Source organism: Micropterus dolomieu, linkage group LG09 (assembly GCF_021292245.1).
Source record: "Micropterus dolomieu isolate WLL.071019.BEF.003 ecotype Adirondacks linkage group LG09, ASM2129224v1, whole genome shotgun sequence".
Classification (NCBI taxonomy): domain Eukaryota; kingdom Metazoa; phylum Chordata; class Actinopteri; order Centrarchiformes; family Centrarchidae; genus Micropterus; species Micropterus dolomieu.
Window position 1 is genome coordinate 11,907,036 of NC_060158.1, and position 15,632 is coordinate 11,922,667.

The window sequence follows — 15,632 nt, forward strand, 5'->3', positions numbered from 1 at the left end:
CTATAGATGTTGGTCCTTGATTAGAGATCCACATTTACTTTATAATGGAGGGTTCAGACCTCGTTTCCCCTCTTATGACATCAAGCTTCCAACCTGCTGTGAGCCACATCATTGGAAGGCATCCGGAGTGGGATGGGAAGGGTGGGGGGCAGGATGTCTGGGTGAGGAATAAAAGCCACAGACATCTGTTAGTGTGGATATACATTGACGTTAACGACACATTTAGAAATCGGTTTCTTCCTTGTTTAAAATACCCAGAAGGTGATGGTTATCAGCCCTTTTTTTGCGTGCGTAAAAATGTCCACATCGAGAGTCTTTTGAAAAATAATTTTTTTAAAAACGAAGAATTTATAACGGTAAACCAGCAACAATTTTATTATCAAGAAGGCTGCACATATTTGATAATTTAATATGTACTGTGTGGCGTGTGGTCTAGACACATCGCGATTTATATCCAGATGATGAAAACAGGAGGTCGCTATTTTCTTAAAATGGCAGAGATGGATTTAAAAACAGCCACATCAACGATGGAAGCACTGGTCCGTATCAGCGTGAGTATAGCATATGTCTGTGTTTGTATTGTTGCTGGTTGTAGGTTATAAACAGATTAGCGAATTTTATTTTTGTAATGTATGACTGTATTTTTAACTGGAGAACCAAATTACGGTCTGGATGGCACGTCTCCGTGTTTCACCTGCCGACCATTTCTGTATGGGCCGGCAAATGTTTTCCAGATCAAATTGCAATTGAAATAAAAAGAAATAGACTACATCTCTTATAGCCTATTGGCAATCCTCAATCTGTAGAAAATAAATTGTAGAATGTTAGTCATGTTTCTTTGATGCTCCAGACTAACCCTCGTCTAATGGTGGTCCTGAAATGTCTCGGTAGCCTCATTAGACTCGAGCAAAATTGCTCTTCAGATCCGGAAGCAAATATTCTCTTTCTTTGATTAGATACATGTGTACTTAAAACATAACCAAATGAAAAAACAATGTGGGTGCAGACTGAGATGGCACGTTTCTTTTGGGGGGCTCGCGGGATGGTCGTTTCCATAGAAACGTGATGCAGGACCTTCGGTTGATGCTGAGGGCTAGGGATTAAAAGTGTGTGGGTGCTGCTTGCAGCGTCGACCAACATAGGCCCTATAAGTCATTTGCAGAGATGGTTACAATAAAGCATTGCGGACTGACCAGAGGTTTGTGCACATGTTATAGGCCTAGCACATAGGCCTACCACTTTAAACAGTTGTGGTAAAAAAATCTTTCGATGCTGTCGAATCAGTTAGTCCTTTCCTCCAGACCCCATCTTACCGGCTCGCGATGCGACGCCTCAAACCCCTCCCCTCTTTTCAAGAGACAGCGCTCCCTTGATGCTGGAAATATACACGTAGTCTGCTGCCATGGCGCCTAGATTCCAGGTGAAGGTAAGGATGCGCTATCGCATCGCCCGTTTTACGCCTTCACCACGCCGGTCTCAGCATTAGCAGTGCGCACTATTCATGTGAGGTTGTTACAACAGGCCCACATTATGGCTTGGTGTGTATAGCCGGCTGGAATAGCCTGAAATTGCGACAGGGTAAATTGCTATTGGAGGAGAGAAAGGCAGGCCGGACTTGACATTGAGACTGGCGTGTACTAAGGGAGAAAGTAGGTTATTTTAATGAACTCCAGTGCAGTGCTTCAGTATGGGTTTTTGCAGCAGCCTATTTCTGTCTCACCTGGGAAACATGTCTGCAGCTGTTTTGTTCTATTTGACTATTTAAACTGGGGATATTGGTTCTTTCATCAATCACCATATGCTGCTGTAGGCCTTTAATATTGTGTGACTTCTCAGCCTTCATGCAGGAATTTATGATTACCTGATTAATCCCTTCTGATTCTGCATCCACACACCCCCAGAAACAATTAGTGGTTTATGGTGTGCTGTGTTGAACTGTCCCGACGCTGCATCACATCACATCCCGGTGACAAAATCCCCAACCCCCCTATGCAGCACAGTCAGTCAGTTTGTCTTGTCTTGGTTTTTGAAGTTAACTCATAATGTCAGTGATGCAGATGTACTGTCGCTGGCCCTGCAGCAGTTTGGGCAGGAGGTTGAGGCTGTGTGTCAAGGGCATCCATGAAGCAAAAGAAAGCAGGCCATCCTGAGCAAAATGACTGATTACTGACTGTAATATCTCCTGTGCTGCAATAACATATCCCGACTGAACACAAACACTGAGTAATAATCACACATAGCAGTTCAGGGAAATGGATAAAGGAACAGATCCCTTTAAGTATCTCATAATTTATGAAGCAGGGTAGTCTTGTGGTTAGACAGACAATAGCTGTAAATTCACAGGTTTCTGCAACAGCCAGTGTGTCCTTTTGTGTCAAATCCATGTCCTTCAGCAGTACCATGACACACTAACTGCTCCATAGGTGCAGCTTTTTCACCCCACCACACACACACACTTCTGACCACTGTGGTAAAGTAGACTGCAGGTAGCAGTGAGGTATACTTGTGTAGCACTCCTCTATATACAAATAAACAAATCCAATAATCTAAAGATTATGTGGTGAAACCAATTACATTACCTGATGATCAGTATGTAGACTACTCCTTAGTGTGTTGAGTAGAAAGTATGTCAAAAATGCAGAAAAATACTGGACCATCTCAGTGTTAGAAAAACATACTGGCTAAAGAGCTCATGTTCATATGTAGGGCTGCTATATAAGGGATGCACTCTGTGCAGCGGTTAAATATTTAATGCCTGGTCTTTATCCATATTTAACAAGAATGATGAAGATGTCGCCTGTTTGGGACAGCTTTTCACATTTCCCTGTCGCTCTCTCAGGTCAGTCTCTTTATGTCCTACGACACTATGCATACTCCGTGGTACACCTGCAAGTAGGGCTGGGTATGAAACCTCAATACTTTTTGGTACTGCATGAAATCTGTCCATAGTGCCGGGGATTGAAAACTGTCAAGTACAGTGCGTGGTCAGATGATTTGAAACTACCTTCATATTTTACTTTATTTAAATCCGCTTAATTGTGCACATTTCTCTGTTTGTTAAATGCTCTTACATGTTGTCCTGAAGGTGTAATAACACAAACTAATTCTGGCTTAGAAAAAGTCAACCAATTTTTCAGCAAGAATGATGAAATAATGTTCAGAAAACTTTGCAGATTATAACCCCACATTCCTTTGCCTCTGACAGTCTAACATGAAGAGCCTGGAGCGTGAGCTACATTGTCCTGTGTGTAAGGACATAGTCAAACAGCCTGTGGTCCTGCCATGCCAGCACAGTATCTGCCTCATGTGTGCCTCGGAGGTTTTAGTGGCAAACGGCTACCCGCTTCCAGAACTTCCCCCAGAGCCAAACTCCCCAGCCTCCACACCCAACACCCGCTCACCCCGTCAGGCCCGCAGGCCTACACCTAAGGCTGAGCAGCGACCTATTGACCGCGTGCTGCGGGCAGGTTTGAAATACCTCTTTATATCAATTTAATCTGTTTAGGGGTAAGAGAAAAGAATATCTATGTTGTGTGTGGATAAAAGATTCTTCTTTAAGGATTATACAGAGGCTTTTGCTTTGGATTGCATTTTGACATGCAGTGAAAAGAAAACAGACCTTCAACCTTTCCACTGATTTGATGTCAGACAATGATCAATATGCAATATTAATGTTGGCATAAGAGATCATGTCATTGTCACGTCATTTTCTGTTTCCCTCTGCTCATAACTGCCTTTTCTTTTTGGCTCAAGGTCCTCACCCACCTTCGCCATCCATGCCCCGTTCTCCGGGATATGGGACCTATCCAGGGCGACGCCGTAAGGAGGGCCCACCCCTGGTGATGATGTTCCCCTGTGGCCCCTGCGGCCGAGATGTGGAGCTGGGAGAGAAGGGCCTTACTGACTGTCTGCGCAACCTCACCTTAGAGCGTATAGTGGAGAGGTACAGGCACATATGGACACACTCTTCAACCAAAACAATGAAAAAAATGCAAAGATATGCACAAAATACCTACCCAATGATATTGTCCTTCAGTTCTCATGATGCTTGGAACTAAACGTACATGAATAGATGACTTGGGCTTGAAAAACAGAAGGTGTGGGTCCATTTCTGAAAATAATTATTCAGCAGCTGCTGAGCTATTGCAGAATCCTGCAGAGCGTGCACTGCAACACACATGTAGCTACCATGGCTGACTATTTGCTTCCATCGGCTAGCAGCTTTAAAACCTATTCAATACTGTATGTATCACTCTCTCATAGTTTGCCATTTCATTTTTGCAACCTTTCATTTGACTTGACTTGATTGTTTAATGTTTTTGATGACATCTTTATTTAGTTTATTTATGTCTTGATACAAAGTTATTAATCACAACAGAACAAGCCATGTGACTAAAGGCTAAAGCAAACTTTATATTGTTCCTTCCCTTGCTGCTGTCCCTCCACACCACCACCAGGTACAGACACACAGTAAGTCTGGGCAGTGTGGCTGTGATGTGCCAGTTCTGTAAGCCTCCTCAAGCTCTGGAGGCCACCAAGGGCTGCGCTGACTGCAGGTCCAATTTCTGTAATGAGTGCTTCAAGCTGTATCACCCATGGGGGACACCACGGGCACAACATGAACATATTCAACCCACACTCAACTTCAGACCAAAGGTAAGACATTGGGACATTAAACACATCTATGTATTTAATTACAAGATATCATAAACATCCTTTTCATACCACTTTCTTAACACTGCACCCGTAATAAGGAAGTCATAACTGATAGCTTAATTAATGGTTAATAGATCCTTAACTTATGCTTTATAGATCATTTATAAGCCAACCATAAAACATTTTTAGGGGTTGCTAGGTTGTGAAAAATATCTCCTTGATTGGTGTTGTGATTCTTTCTGTGTTTTAATAATGCACTTATAAATGTTGGTTAAATACTAATAAATACTCATGGTTTCCTCACTTTCTAATAAGCCAGTAATCCTGCAGTAATAAAAGGTAGGAAGTTATTAATAAAGGGTATATATTTATATTCGTTTAGTTGTAAGTGGTTAATAAATGGATTTGGTCCAGTTTCTCCACAGAACTTGGAGGGTATTCCTGATGAATTAATGAGCTAGCTAAAAATATAAAGCAACACACTGAAAGGAGGATGATTTTTCACAAGCAAACTAATGGCTTATAAGTTATTTAACTGAATCAGCAAAGCTTTAGAAATTATGTATAAAACACAAAAAACACATTAGTTAAAATTAGTAAAGCCTCTATGAAGGCTGCAGTATTAGAGAGTGGTATCAGCCTTGATTGTAAAACTGTATAATACCCTTACATTTGCTCAGACTTCTGTTGGATAAAGAGTTTCCTTCCTTTGCCTAAACAGAAGACTGGCCATGTCGCACTGAGATGCTTCATATCCTCATACTGATGAACTCTTTCTCCCTTGAGGTAAAATATGCTTCAGATAAATAAGTTCAGATTTAATTTGGCTCCTGTCCTCAGGTTCTGACCTGTCCGGAGCATGACCAGGAGAAACTACAGTTCTATTGTAGGTCTTGTCAGCGGCTGCTCTGCCCTCTCTGCAAACTGCGGCGTGTCCACACTGGACACAAAATCCTGCCAGTGGCCCACGCATACCAAGCCCTGAAGGTACGACTCTGAAACTGACATGGTCTGGACTGGGTATCTCTAAATGTCCAGCAAAATTAAAGGTTTGATATATATGATAGTTCTGAAAAACATACATTAACATTTCATATGAATTATGTCAACACTTCTTTTCTCAAACTTTATAGTTTAATTGAGTGAAAGAATTTTGAAATTTGAAAATGTAAGGCTGTGTGTAACAGTTAAGCTGTCTGGTGTGTTTTTGCTGTTTATTTGACAGGAGAAGATTACGAAGGAGATGAACTACATTCTGTCCAACCAGGACACAGTTCTGGGTCAGATTACCCAGCTGGAGAGTTCCATCACTCAGACTGAGGTGATTAATACTTTGGGCTGACAAAATGTTGCTGTACATGGAATTAACAGCAGTCAGTTGCTAAATAACTAAAAAAACTGTCAAGGTTGCTGATCATTTTTACCAGCTGCTTTGACAGGCAGCCAATTTGTGTTTGGCCTAATATATTATTGTTGAATTTTGACAAAAAAGATTGTCCGTAACTCTATGTTTTTAACAACCCCCTAATTATTATTAATAAGTATATAAACAATGAATGAATTGTTTATAACACACTATGATGTAATTGTAAGAAGATAATGACATTTTAAGATCTTTATTATTGTATTCAACTGTATATCAACTGGATATAACTCCTCCTGTGAATTATCCATAATTGGTGTATAAAAAATTCATGATTGATACTCATATTTAATGATATATGATAACACACATAAACAAGCCCTTACGGTGTTTTATAAAATCTTCATTACATGTTTTTACACACAAATAATTTGTAGGCCAGTTTAATAGTAAAAATGCTTGAATCTCTATATTCCTCCTGGAGCTTTCAGCTGCATTCATGGCTTTCATCAGCTGGGTTTGCTCAGTTGCCATGACAGTGAAATTAAACAAATACTGTATACATTTAATTAATACATATATTAATGAAATACTTTATACTTTACTTTATTTTACTAAATATTAATATCAAAATGAAGAGATACTTTACATTATATAATTGTATTATATTTAGTCTATTTATACGCCAGTTGTGGAAGCATCACAGGAGGAGTTACAGACAACTTGTTGACAAAAATTAAAGACATCTGCTTATTTCAGTGTTCAGTAATGATGTATTAATTGTTTATATACTGCTTATACATGCTAAAATCAAATGTCACTGGCCTAGGGAGAGACATCATCAGAAGTATTACTATTGTTGTCAAAGTTGTTCCTGTTGCACATAAAAACAGGTGATACCATAAACAAAACACGGAGATGGTTTTAAGCTGGTGGTTTTCTAATATTACCTTTATAAACCATACTAACTTAATTCCAAAAAGAAATAAAATATTCCACCTTAGTTTCAAAATATGTGTTACTATTCACACAATAGTGTCTGCTTGTACTTTATTTTAGGAGCAAGGTTTGCGTAGTAAATGTGTTTATGAAGTTAAACTTCTGATCACTTTTTTTTTTAAAGATTTAGTCCATGTAGATGAAGAAATTAGTATCAACCAGCTGACACACTGTTATTAATCCTGATGTTATAGAGTGCACAGCAGTAATCTATCCACTGTAACATCCATGTTTGGATTCTGCCACATGTGAAGGCATGCATGTCCTTGTTTTCATTATTTGAATCTGCCTTTGTCTCAACCCAGCCGGTCGAGGCAGTCGGCCGCCCAGCCTGAGTCTAGGTTCTGCTTGATTTTTCTGCCTGTTTAAAGGCAGTTCTTACTTGTCATTGTCGACAAGTGCTTGCTCATACTGGGAATTGTTGAGTCTCTGTAAATAATTTTAAAGGAGTATGGTCCAGACCTATTCTATATGAAAATTGCAATTATATATATAAATAAAATTGAACTGAATTGAATTTTGTGTAATTTGAGCACTTTGTACATTGTAGTATAACTGGGTGTTTCCCACTGTTAAAACTTCTCCGTTTGTGTTATTTATCACCAGGTAAACAGTGTGTCAGCCAGAGAGCAGCTGGCTCAGAGCATCAGGGATCTGACGGCTGCTCTGGCCGAGCGCCACGCTTCTCTCACCCAGGCTCTGGAGACAGCGCGGCAGAAACGAGGCGAGGCGCTGGCTGCTCAAGTAGCAGAGAGACGGGGATTGATGGAACACGCAGGGCTCATGGCTTTTACCCAGGAGCTGCTGAAAGAAACAGACCAGCCCTGCTTTGTGCAGGCTGCTCGCCAGACTCATAACAGGTTTTCAATTTCTTTATCTGATCACTCTCTGTCTTGATTAAACAGATCTTAGACTTAATTTGTTTATTTTCCTTTATTATTAGAACAGGCACAACTTTCACCTAAAGTTTGGGACAAGTAAACTTACAGTATGAGAGAGTTATAACTTGATTATCTCTTGGCAAGTTGAACTATGTGAAAGAAGCGATGCTACTATTTGCTATATTTGTTTTTCCTTAATTGTCTTGTCCATTACGATGAACATAAATACTTACTAGTGCACCAAATGTGTATTAATCCGTGGCTGAAAATTGTCCCCAAGAAATTGCAGTACCCAGCTGATGAAATTACTTGATTGTTTTTAAAAATAAAACATTATTTTTGTAACCCGTGTTTAGAATTGAATGGGCTGAGTGACACAGACTCAGCAGGGAAGAACTGAATTGAATAATGCCATAACATATATAGAATGACGCCAGCTTTATGTTTTAAAAATGATCATACCTCCCTCAATCAATCTGACCTCCTCCCACCGCCTATCCTGATGCAAACATCATGTAAACACTGTTCCTCCTTCATTCCTTTAACACTGCTTTCCCTGTTTTTCACTGCATCAGGCTGAGCAAAGCAATTGAGAATCTCCAGCATTTCACTTTGGCTGCTGATCCATCCTTCAGACACTTCCAGCTGGATGTCTCCAAAGAACTCAAACTCCTGACAGAGTTGAACTTCATCCAGGGTGAGAAGGGGAGTGATGAGTGGAAGGGGGAGAAAGGACAAGGGTGGGGATGGAGATAGTGGAAGAGAACATGATAAGGAATGAAAGTAGGAAGCGAAGAGGAGAAGGAGAAGAAAACTTACAAGAAGCTTTTTGATAACTATGATGTCTAATGAAGCAGAGATGCTGTGAAATGTAGTAAGTGAACTTAGACATTTGAAGATGGTAGTACAACTATGACATGTAAAACTTCTGTAAACTCTATATTAAAAACATTTTCTTCACAGCTCCCCTGGCTCCAGTGATTGATACCCAGCGCACCTTGGCCTACGACCAGCTCTTCCTGTGTTGGCGGCTGCCCCAAGACTCTGCACCCGCCTGGCACTTCTCTGTTGAGTATCGGCGTCGGGGTGTGGTACCAGGAGGAGCGTCTAGAGGCGGAATCAGAGGAGGATTGGCTGCCGCCCGCTGGGGCTGGCAGCGGTTGGACGAAGTGAGTGAGAGCAGCGCTGTGATTGACAGGTTGGAGATGGACAGCGTGTATGTGCTGCGGGTGAGAGGCTGCAACAAGGCGGGCTACGGGGAGTACAGCGAGGAGGTGTACCTGCACACCCCACCTGCACCAGGTGAGTGCAGGCACACAACTGTTTGGTCGTCCTCATTAACAAGTAAACAGAGATACTTCGACTTTGCCACAGGGAATCTGACTACAGACAAGAGAGGTGTATAAAAACCCACTTAACATCCCAGTTAACGAGGTGTTAATTATACGTCATGGTTTGTAGGAAAACAAACAGACTGTGATTCATGCGTATGAATCATACATGCAATACATGAAACATTTATTTGCAAAGGAGAAGCAGAAATGTTCTTATACAGATTTAATGGGGTGAAAATTTGTTAAAAACACCAGCTGGGACAACATTTTGGGATTTAGGGACACTACAACAAGTCAGGGAGTAGATCTTTGAAATAAACGTGATTTAAAGGTGCTGGTAGGGCGTGTTTGAGCATTGCAATGATCAAACAATCATCGTACCACAACATAAATCTAAACATTCTCCATCTGGAGACGAACCTTGGCAACTTGACAGTCCACTGTACAGCAGTTAACATTTACAATTACACATCTGAGGCTTCACATTGTCTGCAACAAGGTACCTCTCATGTCCACATTATCTGGCCATATGCATTTACAATGGACTGTCGATGACTGTAAAAACGGTTGTCTACTCTGATGAATCCTGGAATCAAATGCGGCATAATAACATGATGTGATGGGCCATGCATGGTCACAACAATGGAGGTGTATTCCCAGAACAAAGCATTTCATGATTTCAATATTGTTTTTAATATTAGGAAAGACATCCAAAATTATGAAAATAAGACATAAATAGCAGTTAACTGGGATAATCCTTTAACTTGGTGCTAAAAACAATGTCAGAGGGATCATCCCCCACCTTCATAAAGTGTCCAGAATGTGTCCCTTTTATACATTTTATACAAGAGTGTTTCCACTATTTTTGTATAATGACTTATAGCCACTTAAATCAGTGACAAGTGTATGACGGGTACAAACAAATCTCATTATATCCGCATAGCAAGCTGTAGTTGCTGTCATATAGGGGCCATTCATCTCTTCACACCTACTATTATTTATCAGGCACAATAAAAGCATTACGTTGGTTGCCATGGTGAGCAGTTAATAATTCATTCTTTTTCCTTTCTGCCCATTTCCCATCTTCTTTTTCCAATTTTTTCCCACCTCTTCCTCCACTTTGAACACATCCTCACTCTCTTACTCTTTATTTCTTCATCTTTCCGTCACATGTTGTTTCCATTTCACAGCTTTGTACTTGTCATCCTCTTCCGCGCTACTTCCACGCTGCCAACCTACATGCCTCCTACGGAACGTAAGAAGTGCACATATCTAAATCATATCTTTTGACACCCATACAACATCTCTTCTCTTCTTTCTCTTTGTGGCCATCCCGTGCATCCTCTGTTCTTCCATCCCCATCTAGACACCCACTCACCCCTCTGCCTCCCACTCTATCTAACGAGATCTGTCTGACTGCTGATGAGGTTTGCAGTTTGTTAAGACGTGAGGCTTAACAACATGGATCGGGTTCAGATCCAGGGCTTTTTAACGGTGAATTGGTGAATTCCTTGTGTACCCCGTAGGCTGTTTTTCCTTGCTGTTATTGCATATGCTCCCTCTGTAAATTGTACACCCTCTGGAAAAATCTGCACTCCCTAGATCTTCTTTGTGATGCCTTCAGTACTTTACTCCCAGAGTCATCAATTTATAGCTCAGTGTCCTTTTCTCTTCCAGTGCTGGTGGGAGGAGTTGCATGCCTGCTCTCTGTTCCTCTCCCCTTAGTCTCTCCTCTCAGTTGTTCTGTATTCTCCTTATTTCTCGTCTCCTTGCTGCTTTCTGACAGTAAATCTGTACCACTGTCCCTCTGTTGCCTCCCATGCTTCTCCTGCTGCTTCTAAAACCCCAATATGTCATTTTTGAATGCACCTGTCTCTTTGTCTTCCCTCTACCCTCACGTATACATCTTCTCCCCTCCTTTCTCTTCGGTTTTTCCTCCCCTTTCCTTTTCTCTGCTGTTTCCGCTCTCCTCATCTCCTCCTAGTGCTCAACTTCTACCTGGACTCTCGCTGGGGTCTCCATGCTGACCGGTTGGTGGTCAGTAAAGAGCAGCGTTGTGCTCGCAGCGTCCCTGGTCTCTCTCTGCTGCAGGCCGCTGACAACGCCCTCACTTCCTGTCACCTGACCTCGGATCTCCTGGTGGGGGATGTGGCTATTACACAGGGACGGCACTATTGGGCATGCTCAGTGGAGCCTGGGTCATACCTAGTGAAGGTAAGTAAATTCTAGAAGTGAATTTAATTTTGTGTACTGAATACTTTATACTATTAGTGAATACTGCCCAGTATGTGGAATGAAGAATGCCACGATCAGACATTTGCTTGGTTTCAAATCTTGAGCTTTTCTCAATACCAATCAACATTTTTTAAGAAATAAAAAATCTTTATTTAACACTCCAAAACTCAGCTGATCTGCCTCATCAGGACTATATGGGTGTGGTTTGATCAGATTTGATTGAAGCAACAACCTTTTTTCAATTAAGCCTGCAGCTCACTTCAAATTAGCAGAGGAAGAGAAGAGAAGAGGAGCACAGAGAACAACACAAACACTGAAATCACATCAAGAAGACAGTTATGTTTGGACATAGAGAAATAAATCACCTTATAGTCAGCCTTTGGCCTTCAAATAATGTCCCCAAACTGGGTTGTTTCTAAAGGAAGTTTGCAAACAGTTATGGGATAGTTTTGAGATTGTACTTCATACTGTATACATACACATACTTTAATATGCATATCTTAATACCCATAGATGCATCGTAACACTCCACATTCTCACATTTGCGTTTGTATTACTATTAGCAGTGTGAAATATCTGGACATAGTGATTACAGATTGCAGGCTTATGAGCACAAATATTTTTCAGGGTGTATACATTCACAAGAAAATCAACATCAACTCGCAAGCTTGGATTTCTGCTTCTCTTAAGATAATCGTAAATGAAAAAAGAGAAAGCTAGATCAATTGGTTAAGAGAAACCAAGTGAAATAATTACTTACTTACTTACTTCCACTTATACTTACATTTTTGTTCCTTTTTTTCCAGGTTGGAGTTGGTCTAGAATCTAAACTGCAGGAGTGGTTTCACCTTCCACAAGACATGGCCAGTCCCCGGTGAGTAGCTGGATTTTGAAATGGAAATGAATTCACAAAATTAAAAGAAGTAGTAGTGTGTAATCAGAGCTGGAAAACAACTACGCACATTAACTCAAGTACTCTACTACTAACCCTTTGGAATGGGCTTGACCTTCAGGTTGGGAACCACTACAGTATCTAAAGTAGTTAAAACTAGCTCCATCGTGACCAGCCACAACAGGAAAACAGTGCTAACACATTGATGCATCAGTGTTACCAACTGAATAATGTCTTATTAAAAAATATATCAGTGACAGGGGACAAGTTTTGCTTTTACTTTTGATACTTTATACATTTGGCTGATACCACATTTGTACTTGACTTAAACTTGCACTGGAGCATTTTTACATCATTGTTTTGGTACTTTTCAGTCATTCTCATTTTTCAAACTGCACTCTCTCTCCAGCTACGATCCAGACAGTGGACATGACAGCGGAGCAGAGGATGCCCTGGACTCTGCTCCACCATTCTGCTTCCTCACTATGGGGATGGGTAAGATCTACCTGCCGCAGCACAGTTACCACCAACACCACAGTAATCATGGGAACGGTGTCCGCGACCCCATCAGCAACGGCCCCTCCTCACCCACAGGCCTCACCTACCCGCTGCCACCCCGGCTTGGTGTGTGCCTTGACTTTGAGAAGGGTCGTGTCACCTTCTACGATGCCCACTCTCTGCGACCTTTGTGGGAAGGTCATGTAGATTGTTCTGGCCCCGTGTGCCCGGCTTTCTGTTTTATTGGTGGAGGGGCGCTGCAGCTGCAGGAGCTGGTAGCCAATCGCAATGCAGATCAGACTCCAGTGAGAAGGGTTACCATCCAACCTCGTGTCTCTAATTTAAATAACAACTGACAGCTGATCTGAAGTCATATGGTTAATTGGAATGTAATTGGTAATTGTGAAGTATTTACTCAGCTAGAGCGAAAAGTTAGACATCTCAGCGATTTTGTTTTGTATTTAATTTTCTTTGTATAAGAGAAATGTTTCTATAGCAAAAAATATGCAATGTAATTAAGTTTTTTACATTTTTGTTATATGCAGTTTTGCAAGACCTATTGCTTAAGTAGTGTCTGGTATATCCAGCACTTAATATGTAATTATATCTTTGATGCTTGCACTTGTAGCCAGCCTATATTGCATATGTATATAAAGCTAATGTAGATACAGCGCCACACAACGCCATCCTTCCTGTAGAAGCTTTATCTCTGTCATTTCATGTCCTTAATGTAAAAAGCTGTAGCTTATGTTTTAGAGATATAAACCATATGCGAGTACAAAAGATTTCTTTCCAGTTATACAACCATTATGATCCCAACCAAAGTTATTGTTTTTCTGGGGTGTAAATGTGGTAAATTAGAGGTAGAGAGGAACAATGAGGCAGTGCTGTAATTAGAAGCTCCAATTATACCTCTGCTGCACAGCACAGATTAGCTGCTGCACAGCTAATCACTAGTTTCCGCAGTTCGGGTTGTGCATTGCTAGTCTGTATTTCAAATACATGTGTCTGATGACTGTGTGTGTGTGTGTGTGTATGTGTGTGTGTGTGTGTGTGTGTGTGCATGTGTGTGTTTACTTCCCTATGTGCATGGGTACGTGTGTGGTTTGACTGATAACAGCATTGATTCATTGGCTGGTGCTAAAAAGTTGTTTTCTCGTAAATAATACTTTTTCCCCCACCAACCTTGCTTGATTGTAAGTTAATGAGCAGTGCTTCTTTTAAAATGATTACCAGATTAAATCCATGTAAACTTCACCTGCTGGCAGAATGTTTGCAAAAGAAAATGGATTAAAGAAAATAAACACTGAATAAATTCAAATTGTTTAAATTACAAAAACACCTTCTGTTTCCTTTTGTTGTAATTTCTGCTGGAATACAGCTTCATCCAGCTTTACAAATTTTCTTAATTACCTACTTCACTGTTAGGGATGAATCTTTACTGGGATGAAACTACTGTTGTTTCACCACTAGGGTGCAGCAAGACATATGAGAACCCCAGAGACAGCACTAGCCTCCATCTAACTGCAGCCTTTGTAATGATCCAAATATATTTGGAAAGATTAATAATTGGACTCATTTTCCATACCAAGTCCTTCGTTATAGGATATTGGCAAACAAATGTGCTGTTAAAAATTGGAAACTGGAAAACGTGACATGCTTTTCCAAATCTCCTCCTAAAACTGAACAGATATGCTTTTAAGGTTCTTAAAAGTGTATATCACCTGCCTTTTTTTGTTATTACATTTCCAACTAACAATATAGTTCCTGGCTTTACTCTTTTATCCATAACCATATATGCATTACCACATTCGTCAGTGATATTCATGATAATAAATTTCTAGTATAACAGCAAACAAACCTTTACACATGCTGGCTGATCTGGACAACCATCATAAATAGACATTTTATGCCAAGTTTTGAAGTCTACAGAATAGCATTTACTGCCAAACGGTCTCTTACATTTATGTATAGGCTTGTGCGCATGGGAGCCAGTAAATCAAACTTTATTGTTTACGCACATGCAATAAAAAGTTCACATAATAACAAACATAAAATACTTTAGTCCTACATGACCTTCTGATATCCTGAATATATCATGAGTTCAGTGTTGTAAAGTGCAAAGGACGCCACCTCTTGGTTAATCACAGTTTAAAATATGAAACAGACTCGGCAGACCCCCTCAAATAACTCCAAATGCAGACATTTTTGGCCTTTCCTGATAGGAAATAATATCGTTAGGGAATTTTACACGTATCAAAAATTATGCCTGACTTTGACATTCTTGCTCAAAGAAACACTTTGGGTAGGAATAATGAATAGTGATGAGCATCTGCTTTTGATAGAGATATTAACAGACCACATGTGCAGGTACTTAGCATTCCTTATGTAAATGTAATGTAAATCGCTGGAGTTTACCTTTTATGAGCTTTATATGAAAATCCACATGTGTATTTAATTGGACCCACATTCAAGGAGAAACTGTAGAGGGATTTGGGTTTGCCTCAACCACAAAGGGAAAATAAAACAGTAGAGAAAAAAAGAGAAATTGAGAAAAAAAAATAAGAAAGCGGACAGCCAAGATTCTTTTTTAACGTCCTAATACACACAGATAAAAATACTGCCTCCAAAGGGAGGTTTAGCTCTGATCCCCCATGATATAGAAGAAGTGGAATGTACTGTAAAGCATGAACACAGCACCGTACTGCCCTCCACCCACCCTCTTGTGCTTGCTGCACCTCTCTTCTTTAGTCCAAATCTGTAACAGATTGGGT

The 15,632-nt window shown here is 40.5% G+C and overlaps 1 protein-coding gene and 1 long non-coding RNA gene across 6 annotated transcripts; one reads left to right on the forward strand and one right to left on the reverse strand.

Moving 5' to 3' along the window:
- The first annotated feature begins 458 nt into the window (after positions 1-458).
- Positions 459-14,152, forward strand: trim46b (tripartite motif containing 46b). 5 transcript variants are annotated; one of them, XM_046059749.1, is made up of 12 exons: positions 459-551; positions 3,206-3,467; positions 3,754-3,943; positions 4,458-4,656; positions 5,497-5,643; positions 5,882-5,977; positions 7,625-7,878; positions 8,475-8,596; positions 8,863-9,201; positions 11,218-11,447; positions 12,275-12,342; positions 12,770-14,152. In XM_046059749.1, the coding sequence occupies exons 1-12, from the start codon at positions 459-461 to the stop codon at positions 13,212-13,214; spliced, it is 2,445 nt and encodes an 814-aa protein (XP_045915705.1). In that variant the 3' UTR covers positions 13,215-14,152. The 5 variants fall into 5 exon arrangements, with proteins under 5 accessions (XP_045915705.1, XP_045915706.1, XP_045915707.1 ...); XM_046059750.1 differs by having other exon boundaries at positions 492-551; positions 3,206-3,471; positions 3,797-3,943; XM_046059751.1 differs by having other exon boundaries at positions 492-551; positions 3,206-3,464; positions 3,790-3,943.
- Positions 9,388-12,353, reverse strand: LOC123977196. The gene is made up of 3 exons (XR_006826569.1): positions 12,253-12,353; positions 11,834-11,883; positions 9,388-11,438 (listed from the first exon to the last, which is right to left on the reverse strand). It is a non-coding gene; the product is annotated as an uncharacterized LOC123977196 (long non-coding RNA).
- Positions 14,153-15,632: the final 1,480 nt, after the last annotated feature.